This window comes from Mizuhopecten yessoensis, unplaced genomic scaffold, assembly GCF_002113885.1.
Source record: "Mizuhopecten yessoensis strain PY_sf001 unplaced genomic scaffold, ASM211388v2 scaffold10635, whole genome shotgun sequence".
Lineage (NCBI taxonomy): Eukaryota > Metazoa > Mollusca > Bivalvia > Pectinida > Pectinidae > Mizuhopecten > Mizuhopecten yessoensis.
Window position 1 is genome coordinate 1588496 of NW_018408645.1, and position 20025 is coordinate 1608520.

General features: G+C 36.3%; 2 protein-coding genes across 3 annotated transcripts in view; both read left to right on the forward strand.

The window, feature by feature from the left end:
* The window catches only part of LOC110461574 (E3 ubiquitin-protein ligase RNF14-like), a 26379-nt gene extending 22775 nt beyond the window's left edge, over positions 1 to 3604 (forward strand). For both annotated transcript variants that reach the window (XM_021515097.1, XM_021515098.1), the window contains exons 10-11: positions 58 to 238; positions 3114 to 3604. In XM_021515097.1, the coding sequence (XP_021370772.1) occupies positions 58 to 238; positions 3114 to 3389 (457 nt within the window). In that variant the 3' untranslated portion in view covers positions 3390 to 3604. The remainder of the gene's footprint in view (positions 1 to 57; positions 239 to 3113) is intronic.
* A 3475-nt stretch (positions 3605 to 7079) lies between these two features.
* Positions 7080 to 20025, forward strand: part of LOC110461575 (dolichyl pyrophosphate Man9GlcNAc2 alpha-1,3-glucosyltransferase-like) — a 20266-nt gene continuing 7320 nt past the window's right edge. Inside the window, exons 1-12 of the mRNA XM_021515099.1 lie at positions 7080 to 7206; positions 8349 to 8433; positions 9866 to 9955; positions 10474 to 10562; positions 11672 to 11751; positions 12845 to 12909; positions 13352 to 13534; positions 15183 to 15318; positions 15685 to 15770; positions 18173 to 18257; positions 18533 to 18603; positions 19199 to 19267. Of these exons, the coding sequence (XP_021370774.1) occupies positions 7122 to 7206; positions 8349 to 8433; positions 9866 to 9955; positions 10474 to 10562; positions 11672 to 11751; positions 12845 to 12909; positions 13352 to 13534; positions 15183 to 15318; positions 15685 to 15770; positions 18173 to 18257; positions 18533 to 18603; positions 19199 to 19267 (1124 nt within the window). The 5' untranslated portion in view covers positions 7080 to 7121. The remainder of the gene's footprint in view (positions 7207 to 8348; positions 8434 to 9865; positions 9956 to 10473; positions 10563 to 11671; positions 11752 to 12844; positions 12910 to 13351; positions 13535 to 15182; positions 15319 to 15684; positions 15771 to 18172; positions 18258 to 18532; positions 18604 to 19198; positions 19268 to 20025) is intronic.

Consider the following 20025-nt stretch of genomic DNA (forward strand, 5'->3'; position numbering starts at 1 on the left):
TTTGTTTATTTTGCCCTGGTGTCTGTAGATGATACATTGTTGATATTCCCTCCCCAGGTGTAACAAGGTCGTCTGTAGATGTGGCCGTTCCCTGTGCTACGTCTGTTGTAAAGATATCACAAAGATTGGATACAGTCATTTCCAGGAGAGTGTGGGCTGCTCCACCTTTGAAGACCATGAAGATCTGAATGTGTGGAACAGACGTCCACTTCCACAGATAAATCAAGACAAAGTTGTGGTAACTAGCTTATATTTTCATGATTTGGCCTAGAGTATCCTGAGCCAAAGAAGATTCAGTTTTGTGTAAACAAATAGGCCCCATAGGGGAAATTGAGGTGGCTCCCCTCGGGGCAGAGGGGCGGGGCCAATTAGGGAGAACAAAGGGGATAATGTTTAAAATCCTTTGCCTTCTGTCTGAATAGAGGGATTTGAACCAAATTTAGTGTTGAGCTTCCTTGAGCCAAGAGGAAGGTATTGCCTCCGTGGGGGCTGGATGGGCCGAAAAGGGTTAAAGTGACTTCATCTCTGGAACAAAGTGATGGATATCAACCACATTTGATTTGGATCATTCTTCGGTGGTTGAGGATTCAAAATTGTACCAGTTGAAGGGTTGAATCATGGGTCTGAGGGTCATGGCCAAAAGAAATTTTAACTTGGACATTATCGAAATCCCAACCCTACAACCTTGTGAACAATTTCTTGCGCATCAAGAGAAAAGCACAATCATGATAAAAGGCTCATGAGGCTCGCAAACATGAAACATACAAAACTTATATCATAAATCTGATATGAAATGAAACTTATGACAGGTTCTCTATATACCATTGCTGTGCATAAAGAGATGAACACATTCATGATATTCGTATTGACTTCTTGGTCTGGCCCAGACCCTAGGGATTTAATTTCTGGGCCATAACTTTGAAATGCTTTAGATCCCCACCCCATAACCATATATACATTTGATAGGCATAAAGAGATAAATACAGTCATGATATTGGTCTGGCCCCACTCTTTGGAACTTCATTCCTGGGACATAACTTTTAAACGGTTGAGTGCCCCACCCTAGAACCATTTATACCACTGCTGGGCATCAACAGATGAAAACAATTATGATATTAATATTGACACTTGGAACTTAATATTTGAACCATTGCTTTGAAACGGTTAAGACCCCCACCCCATAACCTAGTCCGAATTATTCTGACGTTTTATCAACTTTTTTCATATCGGTCTGTCGTCGATTAACGTCAGAACTCCGGACCTCTATAATATGCGGGAAATATGCGACCCCCGCCCGGAGCGCACTTCAAACTGATATTTTAGAAACAAATCGTCACTTTCACACTCATGTCGCACATGGATCGAAAGATCTATTCTTTATGCACAAGATGAGCATACATAACATGCCTCAAACAACCAATACAATCACTAAAAACATGTTTTTTCAAACTTACTCTGTTTTACTCTAGTTTTTTGATAGCCCCGCCCTCTAATGCCACGTGACTAAAATCTTGCCGGCCTACGTCATAACGTTGGGAAATACCTTCGGTAACGTGAGATCTCGTCAAGTCATGTGACATTGCTCATGGCCTAATTTCCATTAAAAACATGGGTTGGTATAGAAAACGTTGGAAAATACTTTTCGTAATGATATTTGAAACATGTTATTGATACCACCTAGTGCATAAAGAATAGATCATTCGATCCATGTGCGACATGTGTTTGAAAGTGACGATTTGTTTCTAAAATATCAGTTTGAAGTGCGCCATACTATAGAGGGCCGGAGTTCTGACGTTAATCGACGACAGACCGATATGAAAAAAGCCGATAAAACGTCAGAATAATTCGGACTACCCATAACCATATATACACTTGCTGGACATCAAGAGACCAACATAATCATAATATTAATATTGACCCTTGAGTCTGGTTCCACCCCTAGGGACTTAATTTATTGGGTCATAACTTTGAAATGGTTTAATTCCCCACTCCATAATCATATATACCATTGCTAGGCATGAAGAGATAAATAAAATTGTGATATGTATTAGAATTGATCCAGAGGTCTGGCCCTAACCTAGCTTAGGGACATCATTTTTGGGCAAGTACTTTGAATGAAACGGTTGAATTCCCCACCCCATATCCATATATATATATAAATGATAGGCATAAAGAGATAAACACAGAGATAAAGACAGTCATATTCAATAATTGACTATGGCCTCTGGTTCTACCCCTAGCCCTTGTGACTTAATTTTGGCATCATAATTTTGAAATGGTAGAGATCCTGATCCCATAGCCATATATACCATTGCTAGACATAAAGATCCAGGTGAGCCATACAGGCCATCAGGACCTCTTGTTAAAGAAGTGATACAATTACCAAATTATTATAACTCCTCCTCTATCAAGTGTGTAAGTGGAAGGCTCTTCTATCAAGTGTGTAAGTGGAAGGGGGGGGGGGGGTCATGTAGTATTGCCCATGTCGGTCTATCCTTACAGTGACATCCAGTTGTCATCATTTTCTTCATAATAGAGTGTGTTTGCCTGTTTGGATGACTTGTTTGAAGTGTTCAGTACTGAAATACTGTGAAGGAGTTTACACTTGACTTCAGAATTTTGGTGCAAAGATGAAGGTCACAATTGCTTTCAATCAAAAAAAATTGTCATCAGTCTAATAAATGTTTAATACTAATTAAAATAGCTGGAGATTATTGCTTGGAATAATGGAATAAGGCATTAAGGAAGTATAAGTAGTGTTAGAAATAGAAATTATCTACAACACTTAGATGGAATTGAGCAAAAGGGGCCTTGACAAACTCCAACATTTCAAGAAGCCTTGGATTTTAAGATAATGACCATTTAGTTATCCTACATCTCTGCACTTTTGCAAAACAGCAAAAACTGATAAGGGGAAAAAGATTTCTTACATTAAATATGTGTATTTTACTTTCACTAATTCAGCTTTATTTTATTAAGTATGAATGCTGGAATATGTATTGTTGAGTAGTATTTGTGACCACAGTACAATGTATTTTTCACATTCATTGAGGAAGACTCGAGTAATCAAATGAGGATTAATTATATCACACTACTAAAATTTTCTTTTGCAGAAAATGATGGACATGCGAACTAGGTTGGCAGCAAATCCCTTATTGGAACAGGTTCAATGTCCAAGATGTCACAGGAAGAGCCTGCAGGGACCACACGGAAACAACCATGTCAAGTGTTGGAACTGTAACACTGGATTCTGTTTCCTATGTCGGGAAATACTGAGCAAAGTTCCGGTAACCAAACATTTTAAACCTCCGTCACCGTGTCGACAGCACACTGAGGAGAGAAGTGCTGCTGTAGTCCATATTCTTGAAAATGATGACAATACCTCATAAAAGGCAACCCATGACATTTCCAGAGACAATTGTAAATGACAGATTTAGTGATGTAAATTCAAATACTGCATTCAAGCATTGACATGGTTAGAAGTAAGTGGTTGTGCAAATTCAATGCTGGTGAGCTTATATGCTATTGGATAGTATCTTTTGTCAACTTTTCATTTAAAAGTCTGTTAGACACTCACAGTCCCACCCAACAAAGTGTGTGTGTGGGGGGGGGGGGGGGGGGGGGGGAGAGAGAGAGAGAGCTCTCGAGGGGGGGGGTGGGGGGGGGGGGGAGGGAGAGAGAGAGAGAGAGAGAGAGAGAGAGAGAGAGAGAGGAATCAAGCTCTCCAAGTTGGGGGTGGGTGGATGGGGAAATACTAGAATATTTAGATGATTTCCTTTAGATTATTGATATTTTCTAATCTTTTTTATTCAAAACTAGAAATGCCAGAGCTGTGATATTTGTATACCTGGTATCTAGTGAAAAGTATGATATTATATTTAATGGCTTGTATAATTACTTTAACTCTTTCCTGAAAATACATTTTTCTTGACCAAGGCCTTTTGGTCCAGCTGTCCATTTGGGATGTCTGTTGAAAACTCTTCATGTGTGTGTTTTATTTCTAGATGTTTATATACTTTCCATAGGAATACATGAAGGTAATTTTAAATCATTAATTCACAAACAAAAAGACAAAATAATCTTTCTTAGCATGAATGATCAGTTAAATTAAGTAAATCTACTGATCCAATTTTGATAGGAATGTATCTATCCCAATGAGCAGCTCACAACACAGATACTCATTAGATTTATTGTATTCATTTTATTTCAAAGTTATTTTTGTTGACATGTGTAAACTGTTTTTGGAAAGTTGTAATACAGACATTGCAATAATTTATCTATTATAAATTATATCTGTATTTATATATGTTCAAATATTTTTTTGTGATCAAAAAGTATTTATTATATTTCTATTTATATATTTACATTATGTGTATACCATACCTTATTTACAATGATCTATTTATAATATTAACAAATGAACTAGATACATTGTATGTGTCTTTATTGTTCTCATTTGAATCCAATCAAAATCCACAATTCATGAAGTAAATCAAGAATGTATCAATATATGCTAATAAAGGTGAAGAAACTGATTAAAAAACCTCTGTTATCTATATACTGTTACCATAGACATTTTAGTGGTATTTTTATTTTAGCAGTTTTGATGCTATTCAAAAGTCCTCAATTATAATGATGTATGTAAAGTGACTTTATTCTTGCATGTTGTAAATACTTGCATGCCAAATCACAATGTTACTTGTTATAGATAGATATAGTACTGAATCACAATGTTACTTGTTATAGTGCAAAATCACAAAATAACTTGTTATAGATCATTATAGTACTAAATCACAATGTTACTTGTTAGGGCCCCGTATCGGATGAACATTTTGTTATGACATGATGAAGAAAAGTTGCTCAGAATTAAACAAGGAGTCAATTGACCAAATGTCAAGGTCACTGGGTCAAAGGTGAAGGTTAAGTTTTGTATCTTTTCACTGGTGAACATTTCGCTATGACATTATGAAGCAATGTTGTTCAGAACTTAACACAGAGTCAACTGACCTTAGGTCCAGGTTACAGGGTCTAAAAGGTCAAGGTCAAGTTTTGAATTTTTCACTGATTAACATTTTGTTATGATATTAAGAAGCAAAGTTGGTCGTAATTAAAAAATATGTCAACTGACCAAAGATCAGGGTCACTGGGTTAATTGTCAAGATCATTTGGGTCCAAAGGTCAAAGACAAAGTGGATCTCTGACTTTGACCCTGGCTCTTGATGGAGGAGGTATATAAGTTGAAATAAAACAAATCAAGCTAACAAATGAGTATTGCACTGGTATTTACATTTCTGTTAACCCAGCAAATATGGAGGTGGAAGGAAACAAGACTCGCATCATAGTACATGTAAAATGTATATTTTGCTTCCTTGCGATTCTTTTTGAAGTCCAAATGTCAAACGTCAAGCTCAGCTATATGGGCAGATTGCCTCTTGATTATTATGGGGGATATATTGCCACAAGACGGGGCCCTTACTGACCTGTCAGTGTTCTAGTTATAGATAGATATAGTACTAAATCACAATATTACTTGTTATAGATAGATATAATATTATATCACAATGAAACCTGTTATAGATATATATAGTACCATATCACAATGTTGCCTGATAGATATAGTTGTTTGCTCAAGTGACCTATTCTAATGGCTTTCCGTCCGTCGTCGTCCGTCGTGTGTTAACTTTTTACATTTTCAACTTCTTCTCAAGAACCAGTGGATGGATTTTTTTTAAACTTGGTCAGAATCATCCTTTGTAGATGAGGCTACACAATTGTAAAATTGGGATTCCTACCCCAACCCCTGGGGCCAGGGCAGGGCCCCAAAGGGAAAATTAACCAATATTTCAAAAATCTTCTTCTCCAGACTCAGAGAGTACTACAATCATTTTCTCTGCATGGAAAGAAAGATCATCAGGGGCTTTATTTCAATTGTAAATTTCAGGACCCCCAAGCTATCCGTTCTCCCTTGGGGAGGGGGTAAAGTTTACTATAGTTTATATAGGGAAATAACACTTTTGGGTATATTTTGACAAATTTTTGTACGAAAATATTTTTACTTGGTGAGAATTATCCTTGGAGGAAGATGGTTTCAAATTGTAAAATTGAGATTCCTACTCCAACCCCGGGGGGCAGGGCGGGGAAAATTAACCAATATTTTAAAAATCTTCTCCTGACTCTGAGGTACTACAGTTCGTTTTCCCTTGGGGAGGGGGTAAAGTTGACTATATATAGGGAACTAACACTTTTGGGTTTATTTTATCCATTCCTGCCCCATCCCCGGGGCCAGGGCGGGGCCCCAAAGGGAATATTTACCAATATTTTAAAATTCTTATCCTTTGATGACATGACAAGTATTGTATTTCACTTAGTTTACATGCTGATTTCCACATCACATCTAAACAATAAAATAAAGCTACCAGTACCTATGATATAACTCAGGTGACCGCTAAGGCCCTTGGGCCTCTTGTTTTTTCAACCATCTTGAAAACGCTCAAGTAATTTAGTAGTAGGGTTTCCAAGTCTTGATATCAGTAATAAACACAGGTCATACATTTATTAATGAATTCATTTAAGAGATATACATTATATTTTAATTTGATAGCAGCTTTAGATACTGTGGACCATACCAACACGGGTAAATTAATTTGGGGACACAGGTAGAGAAAGTTCAGCACCTGGGAGAGTGTATATTGCACTACATACCTAGGCTTGCCTGTAGTGGAAACCACAGAGACCAAAAGAATTATAACCATGTAACTTCTGTCAGAAAAAAATATGGACTCTAGTAGGGTTCTAACCGTAAATTCATACAATTTAAAAGAATTCATTTTTGTTTGGTACATTTTACTAAAGTTCTTGAAACAAAACCTTTTGTTTTAACCGTTCTTAACTTTTTATTGCATTTCTAACCAAATATTGTCGATTTTCATAAACATTATCAAGAAATAGATCAAGAGAAAGTGAAAGTGCAAAAATGAAAGTAAGTTTGAAAAGTACCCCCGAAGAACCTCCACTAATATCTGAGTTAGTGACATGTTTGGATGATAGAGACTTTGCTTCAATACGTTACAAACACTTAATTGACCACGAAGAAAAAATATATCAACGTAGCGTTTGCCGGTATGCAGCATCAGGTGGTACAGTCGCTGTTGGTAGCTCTCCTTGCCATCCTCGTCAGATGGTGCGTGTCTTTGTGCAAGTACTCAGGTAAGTAAAATGTGTGGACGGTAACACAACCGGATAAGATACTAATTATGGAAGATAATATCACGCAATGGACACGTGAAGTTGGGGACCAGTTCTTCTTCCACATAATTGCCTCCTTCGTCTTATCGAAGATTATGCAATGTTTATGATACACAATGCGCAGGTGAACACACAATTGAAAAGTTTAGTTTGTAAAAGTTAAGTAGTAAAAACACTGTTCATGTTTCGGAGCTCGAACATCGAACGTAACATCGAAAGCGTGTAGAACACTACAGTACTGTAGGTTTCTCCGCGGGAATATGGCTGGGTGTACAAGAAAGGCAAAATCGCAAACTTACACAACACTTGTAAGACCCCAGTTGGTGTATGCCAGTTCAGCCTTGACCCTTTAAGCTACAAGGGACAATCTAGAGTCCTTCAAATGTAGCCTTTACAAATCCACATCAACTGAATAAGCCCCAACCAACAGCACCAGCAGGAATATTCACTGCAGTACAGACAGGATCATAATCTAAAATTTAATTTATATACCTGCTTCCCCTGATTCGACCAGGGGCCGAAGACTTTACTCTAATTAACTTCCTATATTTGTGTATGTCAATCTCGCTCTTAACAAACTAAAAATCATGCTCTTGGTGTGTGCCGTTGACCCCCCGCCCTACGCATTTATGCAGTATTTGCCTACTTAAGAGTCAAGTATTTTATGTTTTAGAACATTTGCCATTCTTTTATCTTGTACATGTATCAATATTATATCATCATTATTTATCCGTACATGCGCAAAGGAACAGTCATTGCTCCATACTAGGAGATTATTTTGTTATGTGAAAGAAGAAGAAGTTCCTGAGGCAGAAAATTGTCAAATCAACATATAAAAGTGGTTTTTTTTTAAAGCAGTGGAATTCACATTGTTTTCTTCATTTTTCCTGGACTGACAGGTTTTCAACCGTTTCCTTTACAGGAACAACTATTGAACTGAGCTCAATTTCGTCATCATCATACAGCAATGCCTTTACTTGCCACGTTTTGGTGCACGTCTTTTTATTGCACATCTATCTAAAATTCTGTGATACCGCTTTGGTCGGTCAAAAATTATGGATATTTGCATTCACATTGTTATGTGTTTATCTCTTTGACTGCAGGGGCTGGCAAAGGACCTATGTTTGGTGACTATGAGGCTCAGCGACACTGGATGGAAATCACATACAACCTGCCTGTACAGGAATGGTAATGATGATACTTATGCATGCTAATACAGTGCAGGTCGCATATCTCCTCTAAACCTGAATGGAACATGTCATATATGACAAAATCATAGGCTCACTATTTGTACTTGATAGGTTCTAGACCAAACCCTATGGCATTCAAAGAAGAGCTGCACCTACTTTATAGCTGGTCCATTTCACTATTTACTAAAATACAACAGTTGGACTCTACAGATTGCTTTAATTTTTAGAGTCTTTATTTTTGAAGAGCTAACTGTATTGTCATCTGCATAGTTGTACAGTTTAGATGACTTAACATGTCATTGACAAAAATATTGAAAAGTAAGTGTCCCATAATTGAGCCCTAGGGCACGTCTTTGAGCACTTCCAACCAGTTGCCGCATTTAGATCCAAGCTTAACCTGCTGTCACTAAGTGGCTGGATACCAGGTTCAGAGAGCCACTGCTCACACCATATATATACATCCAGCTTTCTAAGTAGCAGATCATGAGGAAGGCAGCCAAAAGCTTTAGACAGGTCCATGAGGATGGCAGCGACATACTCATGGTTGTCCAAAGCCTTGCACCAGTCCTCAACTAATCTTAGGAAGGTTCATTTCTATGAAAGCTTGCACAAGTTCGATAACCATTATCTGCCGGTTATTAAGGGAGTTATAGCCCTTTATAGAATCGATGTTTCCGCTCAATAACTTGAGAAATTTTGAATAGATTCATTTCAAACTTTATAGGAAGGTTCACTTCTATGAAAGTTTGCGATAACCAAAATTATTTGCCGGTTATTTACAGAGTTATGGCCCTTTGTAGAATTGCCGAAACAGTTTCTGTTCAATAACTTGAGAAATTTTGAATGGATTCATTTCAAACTTCAGCCATAATTTACAGACTTACGGCCTTTTGTAGAATTGTCGGAACACAATTTCTGCGCAATAACTTTATGCACTTGTGGCCCTTTGTAGCAAACTGCTCATTCGACATCTGACGGCGTATCAGGTACCGCTTCGCGGAACTCTTGTTGATTTTGGAAAGGATGGCATAATCAGCTCTTGAAGCCATCATTTCCAGTAGCCACATTTACATAAAAACTGTTAAGAACATTGCATACCACAAACTGATCACACACTTTTCCTTTGAAATGACATCCAGGATGTTGCTTTTTCTTTGGTAAAAAAAGTTTGATTGTGGGCCAGAAATCCTTTGATTTTTGTCCACAAGCACACATTTCAAAGAAATAGTTTTGCATATAAACTTTCATTTTTAATTTGGTAACTAAGTTTCTTTGTGGTCTTTTGATTCCCAGTTTTGAGATGTGTTGAATCTTTTAAATTAATTAAATAAAAAAAAATAAAAAAAATCTTAAATTCACATCTGTTTGAATCTTCTAAATGTATTTCTTGGTCTGTCGGATGTTTTCACCTGCATGTTTGTTTTCCACAGGTATAATCAAACTGCTAGAAATGACCTGCAGTATTGGGGACTGGATTATCCCCCCTTGACTGCCTACCATAGCTGGATATGTGGCTACATGTATGTATTGGTCTCCCATTTTCATTCAAAACTATTGTTTGATTATCCTGTTGTAAAATCTATATAGTAATCATATAGGTATGGTACATTAACAGTTTTATGGAATAAAAAAAAATTGTGGTGTTTTTTTGTGGTGTAACTGTATTGTGGTTTTAATATTCTTTTTAATTATTCAAGAAGCTAGACTTTTGTCTAAACTTGTGTTGGCAGAGTGTTCAGTGCTATTTCAAAATCTAATATTATCTACAGATATATGTAGGTATTTTTAATGTCTTTTTTTCAGAAAAATTAAACTGATTTCAATGAGTTACATAAATATTAGGAGTAATTCAAAATTAGTATCAACTGTTGTCATTATCCTGGAACTAGAGGTTTACTACAAAGCGTTTATATATTTATTTTTGAAGGCATTTTCGAAAAGTAATAGTACCTTACTGGAATATTAAATACTATAAAGGTACATCTGTAAGTATTGGTACTTTGCCCTCATTACTCTGATATACATATTTTAATTTCAGTGCAAATATGATCAATCCAAACTGGGTAGCGCTGAAGACTTCCCGAGGATTTGAAAGTCCTTCACACAAGTTGTTCATGAGATATACAGGTAAATATGATGATGTGTGCAGGTAGATAGAATTGTGTTGTTGACGTGGCATACAAACAAGTAAATAGAATATTTTGTTGACGAGATATATAGGTAAATAATTGTTTTATATAGAAATATTTCTCGTCAAAAAGAGCTAGTAACTAAATTAGCTACTATCTGGGTCTTTACATAGTTGTTCTCCAACAGTCTGTCTAGTTTCTGGCCAATAAGTTAAAACTGTAGATGACTATTGCATAGGCCATGCTGTATACCACATTCCTAAGGTCAATGTCATAAGTAGGTGTCAAAGATTACTTTTGTAAATAAGTTTTCAATACTGAACACCTGAAGATAACATAATAACAACACAGTGTGTTGTGTGCCACTTTCAGGATCTCCATCTTAAGGCCAAGATCACAATCTCATTGCCTGAAATTGTGTTCATGAAAGTAAACAATGGAACAGCCATCTTATACCTCATCTTGTTTAAAAAAATGTACAGATACATTTTGTTGAATGATGTCTAAAAAGGGGTTCATGTATAGATTCAACAGGTACTTTATTTTATTATTGGGTCTTTTACAGAAAAATAGCACTGTGAAAGCCATTGAATAAATTAATTTCAACAGAATTCATTGAAATCTCACTGAGTACACATATAGGGAAAGTTTGTTTTGCATTGAACCACAACCAGTTGACACAATTAGCAACATTTGAAAACAGATTAAGTCCAAGCAATCTCATCATTTATTGTTTGAAAGATTTTATTTGTTGCATGGAACAGGGTTTGAATCAAATTATTGAAAGTTCTCGCTATCTGGAGCTTAATGAAAAATTTAATCATTTTATGATTTAGTGCATGAAAGTTTCTCAGAAAAATGTCTTTAAAGCTATTTAAGAATAACAGATTGATGTTTCTGTTTTCAGTGTTACTTTAAGGCTATTTAAGAATGACAGATTGATGATTCTGTTTCCAGTGTTACTTTAAAGCTATTTAAGAATGACAGATTGATGATTCTGTTTCCAGTGTTACTTTAAAGCTATTTAAGAATGACAGATTGATGATTCTGTTTCCAGTGTTACTTTAAGGCTATTTAAGAATGACAGATTGATGTTTCTGTTTCCAGTGTTAGCGGCTGATATCCTGTTCTTCTTCCCAGTAGTGTTTCTAATGTTCATGAAAAATGGACAAACCAAATATGCTGTGGTAAGATTGATGTATTATTACCACTCCTTGATTCTTTATGATATACAAATTGTGTTGTTGTTTGGTTTTGAGCTTTGTTATCATGCTAAGCACCTTAGTCATAATCAATGAAACAAAGGACTAGGGTAGTTGAGGGTCATTTTTGGCCTCATCTGGGATTTAGAAATAGTTGTTGTATTCGTAATCTGGAATAAATGAAGAATGCAATTACGAAATTTCAGATTCTTCCGACAACTGGTTTAGGAGATATGGCATTACAAAGGGAGACATTAACCCACATTTTCATCATGAAATCTGTGAATATCATCTGTTGGCCACTATTTGGCTTTCCTTTCTGCATGCTAACTGTCAAAAAAACACCATATTTGGCTATTTCTGCATAGCAATGCAATTTTGTTGCTATGGTAGGGCATCTATGCATGCACATTGAAAAAAATCTGCACCAAAAAGATAGCCACAATTTACCAATATGATGTTCATAACAGAAATTGTAAAATACATAAAAGTTGAATTTTTACATTTTCATGAGGTCAAAAATGACCCATAACGCCCCAAGTCCTTTGATGAATCAATGCATAATGTTTGCACAAAGAAAGTAAAATTTTCTTATGCTGCCTCTCTTTGTCCAATGAATTGGCATTATAAAGGGGTCATTTTACACACTTGGGCAGTATGCAAAGGAGATGGTAAGAAATATGAGCACTAGTATAATGAGACTTTTTATTATACAGTAAAATCTTAATATAATGCCCCTTGTTTATCACCATACTGTCAACCTTGATATAATGTCTCTAAATTATCAGTAAATTCTCAGTACTGTATAATGTCTCTTATTTATCACTAAAACCTTGATATAATGCCGTAATTGCCACCTCATTTACTGCCAATATATTTATGTCAAAGTACCCTTTCCTTTCATGGTTTTTTTTCTGTTCACTTGATGGTGTCTTTAAAAAGTATGCAGTATGATAACTCAGATAATTCTCAATTATTTCAAATATTTAAGTTAAAGTTAGGGAAGATAACTCTTTCAGAAAACCAGAAGTACCAAAGTAGCTTACATCCTTAAAATAGTGTTATGGTGTGTCTACAGAGTAAGAATTGTATCCTGGTGTTGCTGTACCCTGGCCTCATCCTCATCGACCATGGACATTTCCAGTATCCTTTTTCACGCTCTTTTCTTTGAAAAGGCTTAAACTACCAGCAATCTGGAGCAACATTTCTGTGCTTATTCATCTCTATCTGAAAGCTGTAATTTTTCAAATGATGAAACATGAATATCATGAAAAATGAAGTGAGAAAAATAATCAATTACTGGGTAAGATTTATGACTTTTATCCTTCAACTCACTCAAGTCATCCCCTACCTGTTAATATCAACAGAAACATGTTGAATTGGGTGAACGGTGATAAGATATGAAAACATTAAAGAAATGGGGAAAATGGCATTGTTTATTCAGCTGGCTTATTTTGTATACTATATTCTGAAATTCAGAGGGGTTATGTATTCTCAAGTGTATGTGTTGAATTTACCACTTGACTAAAGGTCATGGTCCCTCTTGTATAGGATGGCATTTTGATGACCTTGACCTATGATACAGATACAACTGCATAAGTCTTGGATTTGTACTATTTGCTGTTTTGATGATCGGCAAGGGTCGTGAACTATGGGGATCTGTTTTCTTTGTCTTGGCGCTCAACTACAAACAAATGGAGCTGTACCACGCCTTCCCATTCTTCTTCTACCTACTTGGGTTGTGCCTCAGGAAGCAAGACCAGAACGGGTCAGTAACAGCGATTTGTTTGTATTTTACATGCATATATAGGATTTCTGTGGCTTCTTCAGTAATAATATTTTCACTATTTTTAGGTCACCTGAGCTTTAGCTCAAGTGACCTATTGCTATCCGTTTTCGTCCGTCGTCGTCCGTCGTCCATCGTCCGTCGTCCGTCGTCCGTTAACATTTTACATTTCAAACTTAAAGTCAAGTTCTGCTGGGCCGATTGAACTGAAAGTTGGTAGGAATGATCGCCTCATGGTCCTGACAAAGTGTTGTTATTTTTCAGGTCAATCAGAAATCCAATATGGCCGCCACGGCCGCCATTTTGAAAACCTATTTCAAGCTTAAAGTCAAGTTCTGCTGGACCGATTGAACTTAAAGTTTGTAGGAATGATCGACTCATGGTCCTGACAAAGTCTTGTTATTTTTCGTGGCGATCAGAAATCCAATATGGCCACCACGACTGCCATTTTAAAAAACTATTTCAAACTTAAAGTTAAGTTCTACTTGGCCGATTGAACTGAAACTTTGTAGGAAGGATCGAACATGGTCCTGACAAAGTGTTGTTATTTTTCGGGTCAATCAGAAATACAATTTAGCTGCCATGGCCGCTATTTTGCTACTAAGTTCTAATAGGCCGATCTCACTTAAAATTGGTATAGGAATGATCAGCTCATGGTCCTGACAAAGTTAAGTTAACATTATACTATTTTTTACTCAAATTGGTACATATTTCAACAACAAAAATAAATACTGTAGACTCAGGTGACCGTTAAGGCCCATGGGCCTCTTGTCATAGTATTTACCAGTAGTAGAGTTAATATAGTGCAAGCATGTTGCTGTATATTTTTTTATTTATTGCAAAGTTGATTTTTGTGTTAATTCCCCAGAAGACTTATTTGTTAATTTAAAATCTTTGTAACATTAACCATAAATGTGAATTTAATTATTCACAAATAAAATGTATCGGCATTGAACAGAGACATGAAAATAAGATGGTTTACAGTATGAGGTAAAACAGGAGAAAATGATATCCAACGGACGCCAGTGGATGTTCAGTGAAGTGTGTACCCCATTCGATGAATTCCTTAATAGATTTCACTAGTCCAGCTATAAGAGTAATCAAAATTTGAAAGAAGAGATGACCAGACAATGTCAAATGGGGAGTCTCTGCAAAGTTTTGCCAAGACTCCCCATTTGATATTGTCTGGTCATCTCTTCTTTGTGTTTCAGATAATAGTATCCACGTTATTATATTGACTATGCCAAAGTTAATATGATGTAATGCAGGTTGTAAACTATGATCGTGATTTCATAAAGGTTATAAACTATGCCTTCATTAAAGGCAACTATCTAGGCATAGCAGCTGCAAATTGTTATATAAATGATGGGGTTCATACTGACTGAACAAAATGTAATGATTTTGGAAAGGCAAAAAAAAGTTCTCCATAAATCATGTAACTATATAAAATTCTATAATTATAATTTTGTACATTCCAGTGTTGTATATGATAATTGCCAACAAATTCAATGCAAATAAAACTTATTTCACTTAGCTGATACATTCCATAATTACTAATCAGACATACTGCTTGATACTATTGATATTTCATGTGCACTTAATAAACTGACATGTTTTCCTGTGTTGCCAGGTTACTGCGACTAATAAAGATAGGTGTCACAGTCCTTGCTACGTTTGCTGTCTGCTGGGCTCCGTTTCTTTCCAACCAAGATACAGCCCTCCAAGTGCTTCACCGGCTATTCCCCTTCAGCCGAGGCCTATACGAGGTCAGTCTACATGGATCTCTGTTAGATTTTGTAACTCTGATCCCTTTCCAAAAAATAATTCCAATATCAAAGTACTTCCCCTTCAACCACAGTCAGTACAGTGGTTGAGGTCATTCTGCTCCAGTGTCAGTACTAATTTGTAACAGTAGCTAGATGTTCTCTAATGCTTTTCTAGCTACAAGGAGAAGTAGGGTAGAAGCTAGGCCTGGCTACCCCTATTTGAGAAAGAACATTATTACCAGGTAGCTCCCCTATATGTATTATGTGAAAGGTAATATTGATACACAATAACCAGTATGTTACATTATTAGATGTTACATTACATAGAAGAATTGCTGTCCAAATTACAATTGCTTTCTGTTTCAGGACAAAGTGGCTAACGTTTGGTGTAGTTTATCAGTTGTGTTCAAACTAAAGACCATTCTTACCAGAGATCACCTCGTATTGCTGTGGTAGGTCCTACCTAGTTCAGGAGGAATGATATAAGACTCTTTCATGCTCAGGGGTGAAGGATAGGGAAATTCCACCCGAGGGGTTTTCAAATTTGGCAAAACCCTCGGCATAACCTCGGGTTTTGCAAAATTTGAAAATCCTGATGGTAGAATTCCCCTATCCTTCACCCTTGGGCATGAAATAGTATTTTTCTCTCATTTCAACCACCAGAATAAGCTCAGAAACCATGAAAATGCATTTGGACTGGCCACCATTGTGAAAATATCAATTTCCTCCCCTGAGCTTTTTAGACGAAAACGAATCAGCCAGTCAGATTTAGCATATCCCATATTGGCATACAGAGTTTGCACAGAAAAAATACATCTTTCTAACGTGTACGTTAAATATATCGTAAAAGAATTTTAATTACATCACATCGCCTTTTCCGCATTGGAGAGTTCCAAATTTTTGACATCACGTCATTGTTGAGCCATTGTCTCGTCACTGAAATGGGGTGTAAGATAGAAATTTCCTACACCCTTTATTACCCTGGAAAGCTCTATCTTACACACAGGGAAATGAGAGAAATATATCAACTACACTCCCGACCTTGTCCAATCACTCTTTTCCTGTTGAATTTCTTTATTTTTAGCCCCACCATCGGCTATTCAAATCACCCTGCGTCCGTCGTCCGTCCTTAAACAATTCTTGTTATCAGTATATCTCAAGAAGTACCAGAGGGATCTTTCTCAAATTTGATATGTCGGTTCCCCTTGGTCCTTAGCTGTGCAGGGCAACTTTTGAGACTGATCGTTAAACAACATGGCCAACAGGCAGCCATCTTGGATTTTGATAGTGAAAGTTTGTTATCGCTATTTCTCGGGAAGTACGGGAGGGATCTTTCTCAAATTTTAAATGTAGGTTCCTCTTGATCCCTCGTTTGGCATGTTATATTTTGAGACTGATCATAAAAACAAAATGGATTAAAAGAAGAACTAAACAGATCTTTCTCATATTGCAATGATCGATTCTATTTCTTTCACATTAAGTACTGTACTAGTAAATATGTGAAATGACAAACTCACTTTGAAGGTTGGCTTTCATACACATCAGTATTAAGTTAAGATCAAAAGTTACCTCAAGGTGCATTTACTCTTAACATGACTCGATCAAACAGATAAGAGGAAAGAAGAGAAAAGATCGGACTGACAAAGAACTAATGAAGATGGTACAAAGGTGGGCGCCAAGATCCCTCTGGGATCTCTTGTATCATATTAGTATATTCTTTGAGAGAACACATTTATTTAATTGCATATTCCATTATCAGTGGATTCCACTTGATATTTCATTTTGATTAATATCATGTCTTTTATTAAAATTCATACATGTAACTTAGTTCTTCTTAACTCATTCAGCCCTGAAGACACATTTAAATCTTCCAAACCAAAGGTTGGAATAATGATAATAATATACAACATTTATATAGCGCCCTATATAATTTCTAAAGCGCTTTAGAATAGTGTATTATAAAACTTCAGGGGTGAATGAGTTGATATTATATTTTATCACCATTTCCCAAAATATTGCATGCAAAAATCACATGTACAGGGTAGGGCAAGTATAACCATGGTTACTCTCTTAAAAAATTTCTACCCTTGGCTTTAGTTTATACCAAACAGTTGTTTAAGAGGTGTCTTCACAAATTTCTACCCTTGGCTTTAGTTTATACCAAACAGTTGTTTAAGAGGTGTCTTCACAAATTTCTACCCTTGGCTTTAGTTTATACCAAACAGTTGTTTAAGAGGTGTCTTCACAAATTTCTACCCTTGGCTTTAGTTTATACCAAACAGTTGTTTAAGAGGTGTCTTCACAAATTTCTACCCTTGGCTTTAGTTTATACCAAACAGTTGTTTAAGAGGTGTCTTCACAAATTTCTACCCTTGGCTTTAGTTTATACCAAACAGTTGTTTAAGAGGTGTCTTCACAAATTTCTACCCTTGGCTTTAGTTTATACCAAACAGTTGTTTAAGAGGTGTCTTCACAAATTTCTACCCTTGGCTTTAGTTTATACCAAAGAATTGTTTAAGAGGTGCCTTCACAATGCTGGCTTTGGTATGATAAGGAGGGTTGGAAATCTAATTTCTTGGGGGGGGGGGGGGGGAAATACATTGACACACACTTGAACTTTACTCTGACAAATTACTTTAGGAGAAAAATGCTATCAAACCATTGTAAACAAGCACACAGGGAACCTATTGTGGTATTGTCATTACATTTCTGTCATTTTGAATTCACAGATTACTTGTAGCGTGAAAATTGCACTTGTGAAATCACCATGGTATGCAGTAACATGTCCTTGTTCTGAATCTATTAATACTTGTTAAGTCTTGGTATTGTATAAGTTCATTTATTATAATTACAGCTTGGCATCTACAGTACTGATGTGTCTACCATCATCACTGAATCTCCTGTTCAAACCAAGTTTTCTGAGATTTAAATATTCATTAGTAAGTCAATTTGTTAATATTTTTATGCGAATAAACAACATCATATCAGCAATCTTTCTCTTCTATATATGATATTTGTGCTATCTATTTTGAGTATAATGGAAAAAATAAATGTTCCTCGTACAGTGATATGTTGTGTATTTCTAAATGACAGTTATCAATACATTTACTCCCAGATCAGATGGAAATAAATAATATAGAGCAAGAAAATTGTAGCACACTGTACATACTTGTAAAAATATCTGACTTCCATGTTCAAATTATTTTTCTTGCAGATAAATTGTTCCTTGGTGTTTTTCCTGTTTTCATTCCAAGTTCATGAGAAGAGTATACTAATTGCCGCAGTGTAAGTAATTTGTCTGTCGTGGTATTACAATCAAACCTACTCATCGACCCTCCATTAAGAGACCACCTGTGTTAAGAGACCACTTGTGTTGAGAGGCCACTTTTAGTGTTTACCGTCTTAGTGCTTTCATTGTGTACTGAACCTGTATTAAGAAACATCCTGCTGGGATGGTATAAATAGACAACAATAGTAGTACTCATGCTGTTTGCTCATATTGACTATGAACAGTTTCAGTTGTGTGCAGTTTTTGCAAGTGTTAGAACTAACCAGGGTATGTACATACAATGGCAGCATTGAGTTTTTATGTGGGGGACACTACATAGTTACTACCCCTGTGATATGAAAAAATGTCTACACAAAATCAGTGCAAATACCTTGGTATCCTATTATATTGCTAGACCTAGAGCACCCATATAGTTCACTAGAATTGGAGTTCTTGTTTTGTAACTGACAATCAATTATGTCAGATGTTGTGAAATTATACTTTATTACATATATATCAAAATTATATCGGAATTGAGTAACTCAAGATATAAAGTGAGCAACAATACAATGACACAAATTTATTTGTCTGTCAAAACATTGACTGTTTCAGAATCGTAAACCTGTTCTCTGTACGGCTACCGTTCTGGAATCTCTGGTTTACCATCATATCAACATTCAGGTAAGATATCATTGTACACCTTGTTATACTGCCACCATATGTCAAAGAGAGATGCTGGCATTATAAAGGGATTTGGCAATAATTTGAGAGGAAGCATTATAAACAAATTCTTAAGAAAAAAAGGAAAAGGGACACTGAAATTAGTTGGCAGAAAGTAGCAAATGAAATGAGGGGCACTATATTGAGGTTTTACTGTAATTCCATTTTAACATATTTTGTCATTTTTGGATTTTATGAGACCATGACCATATAGTGTACAGTTTCTCAATCTGCCTTTGTTATGATATCATTACTGATGTGACTGACGTGTCGGTGACTTTCTCTCTCCAGTATGCTGCCTTTGTTATGATATCATTACTGATGTGACTGATGTGTCGGTGACTTTCTCTCTCCAGCATGCTGCCTTTGTTAGGTCACCTGAGCTTTAGCTCAAGTGACCTATTGCTATCCGTTTTCGTCCGTCGTCCGTCGTCCGTTAACATTTTACATTTCAAACTTAAAGTCAAGTTCTGCTGGGCCGATTGAACTGAAAGTTGGTAGGAATGATCGCCTCATGGTCCTGACAAAGTGTTGTTATTTTTCGGGTCGATCAGAAATCCAATATGGCCGCCACGGCCGCCATTTTGAAAACCTATTTCAAACTTAAAGTCAAGTTCTGCTGGACCGATTGAACTGAAAGTTGGTAGGAATGATCGCCTCATGGTCCTGACAAAGTGTTGTTATTTTTCGGGTCGATCAGAAATCCAATATGGCCGCCA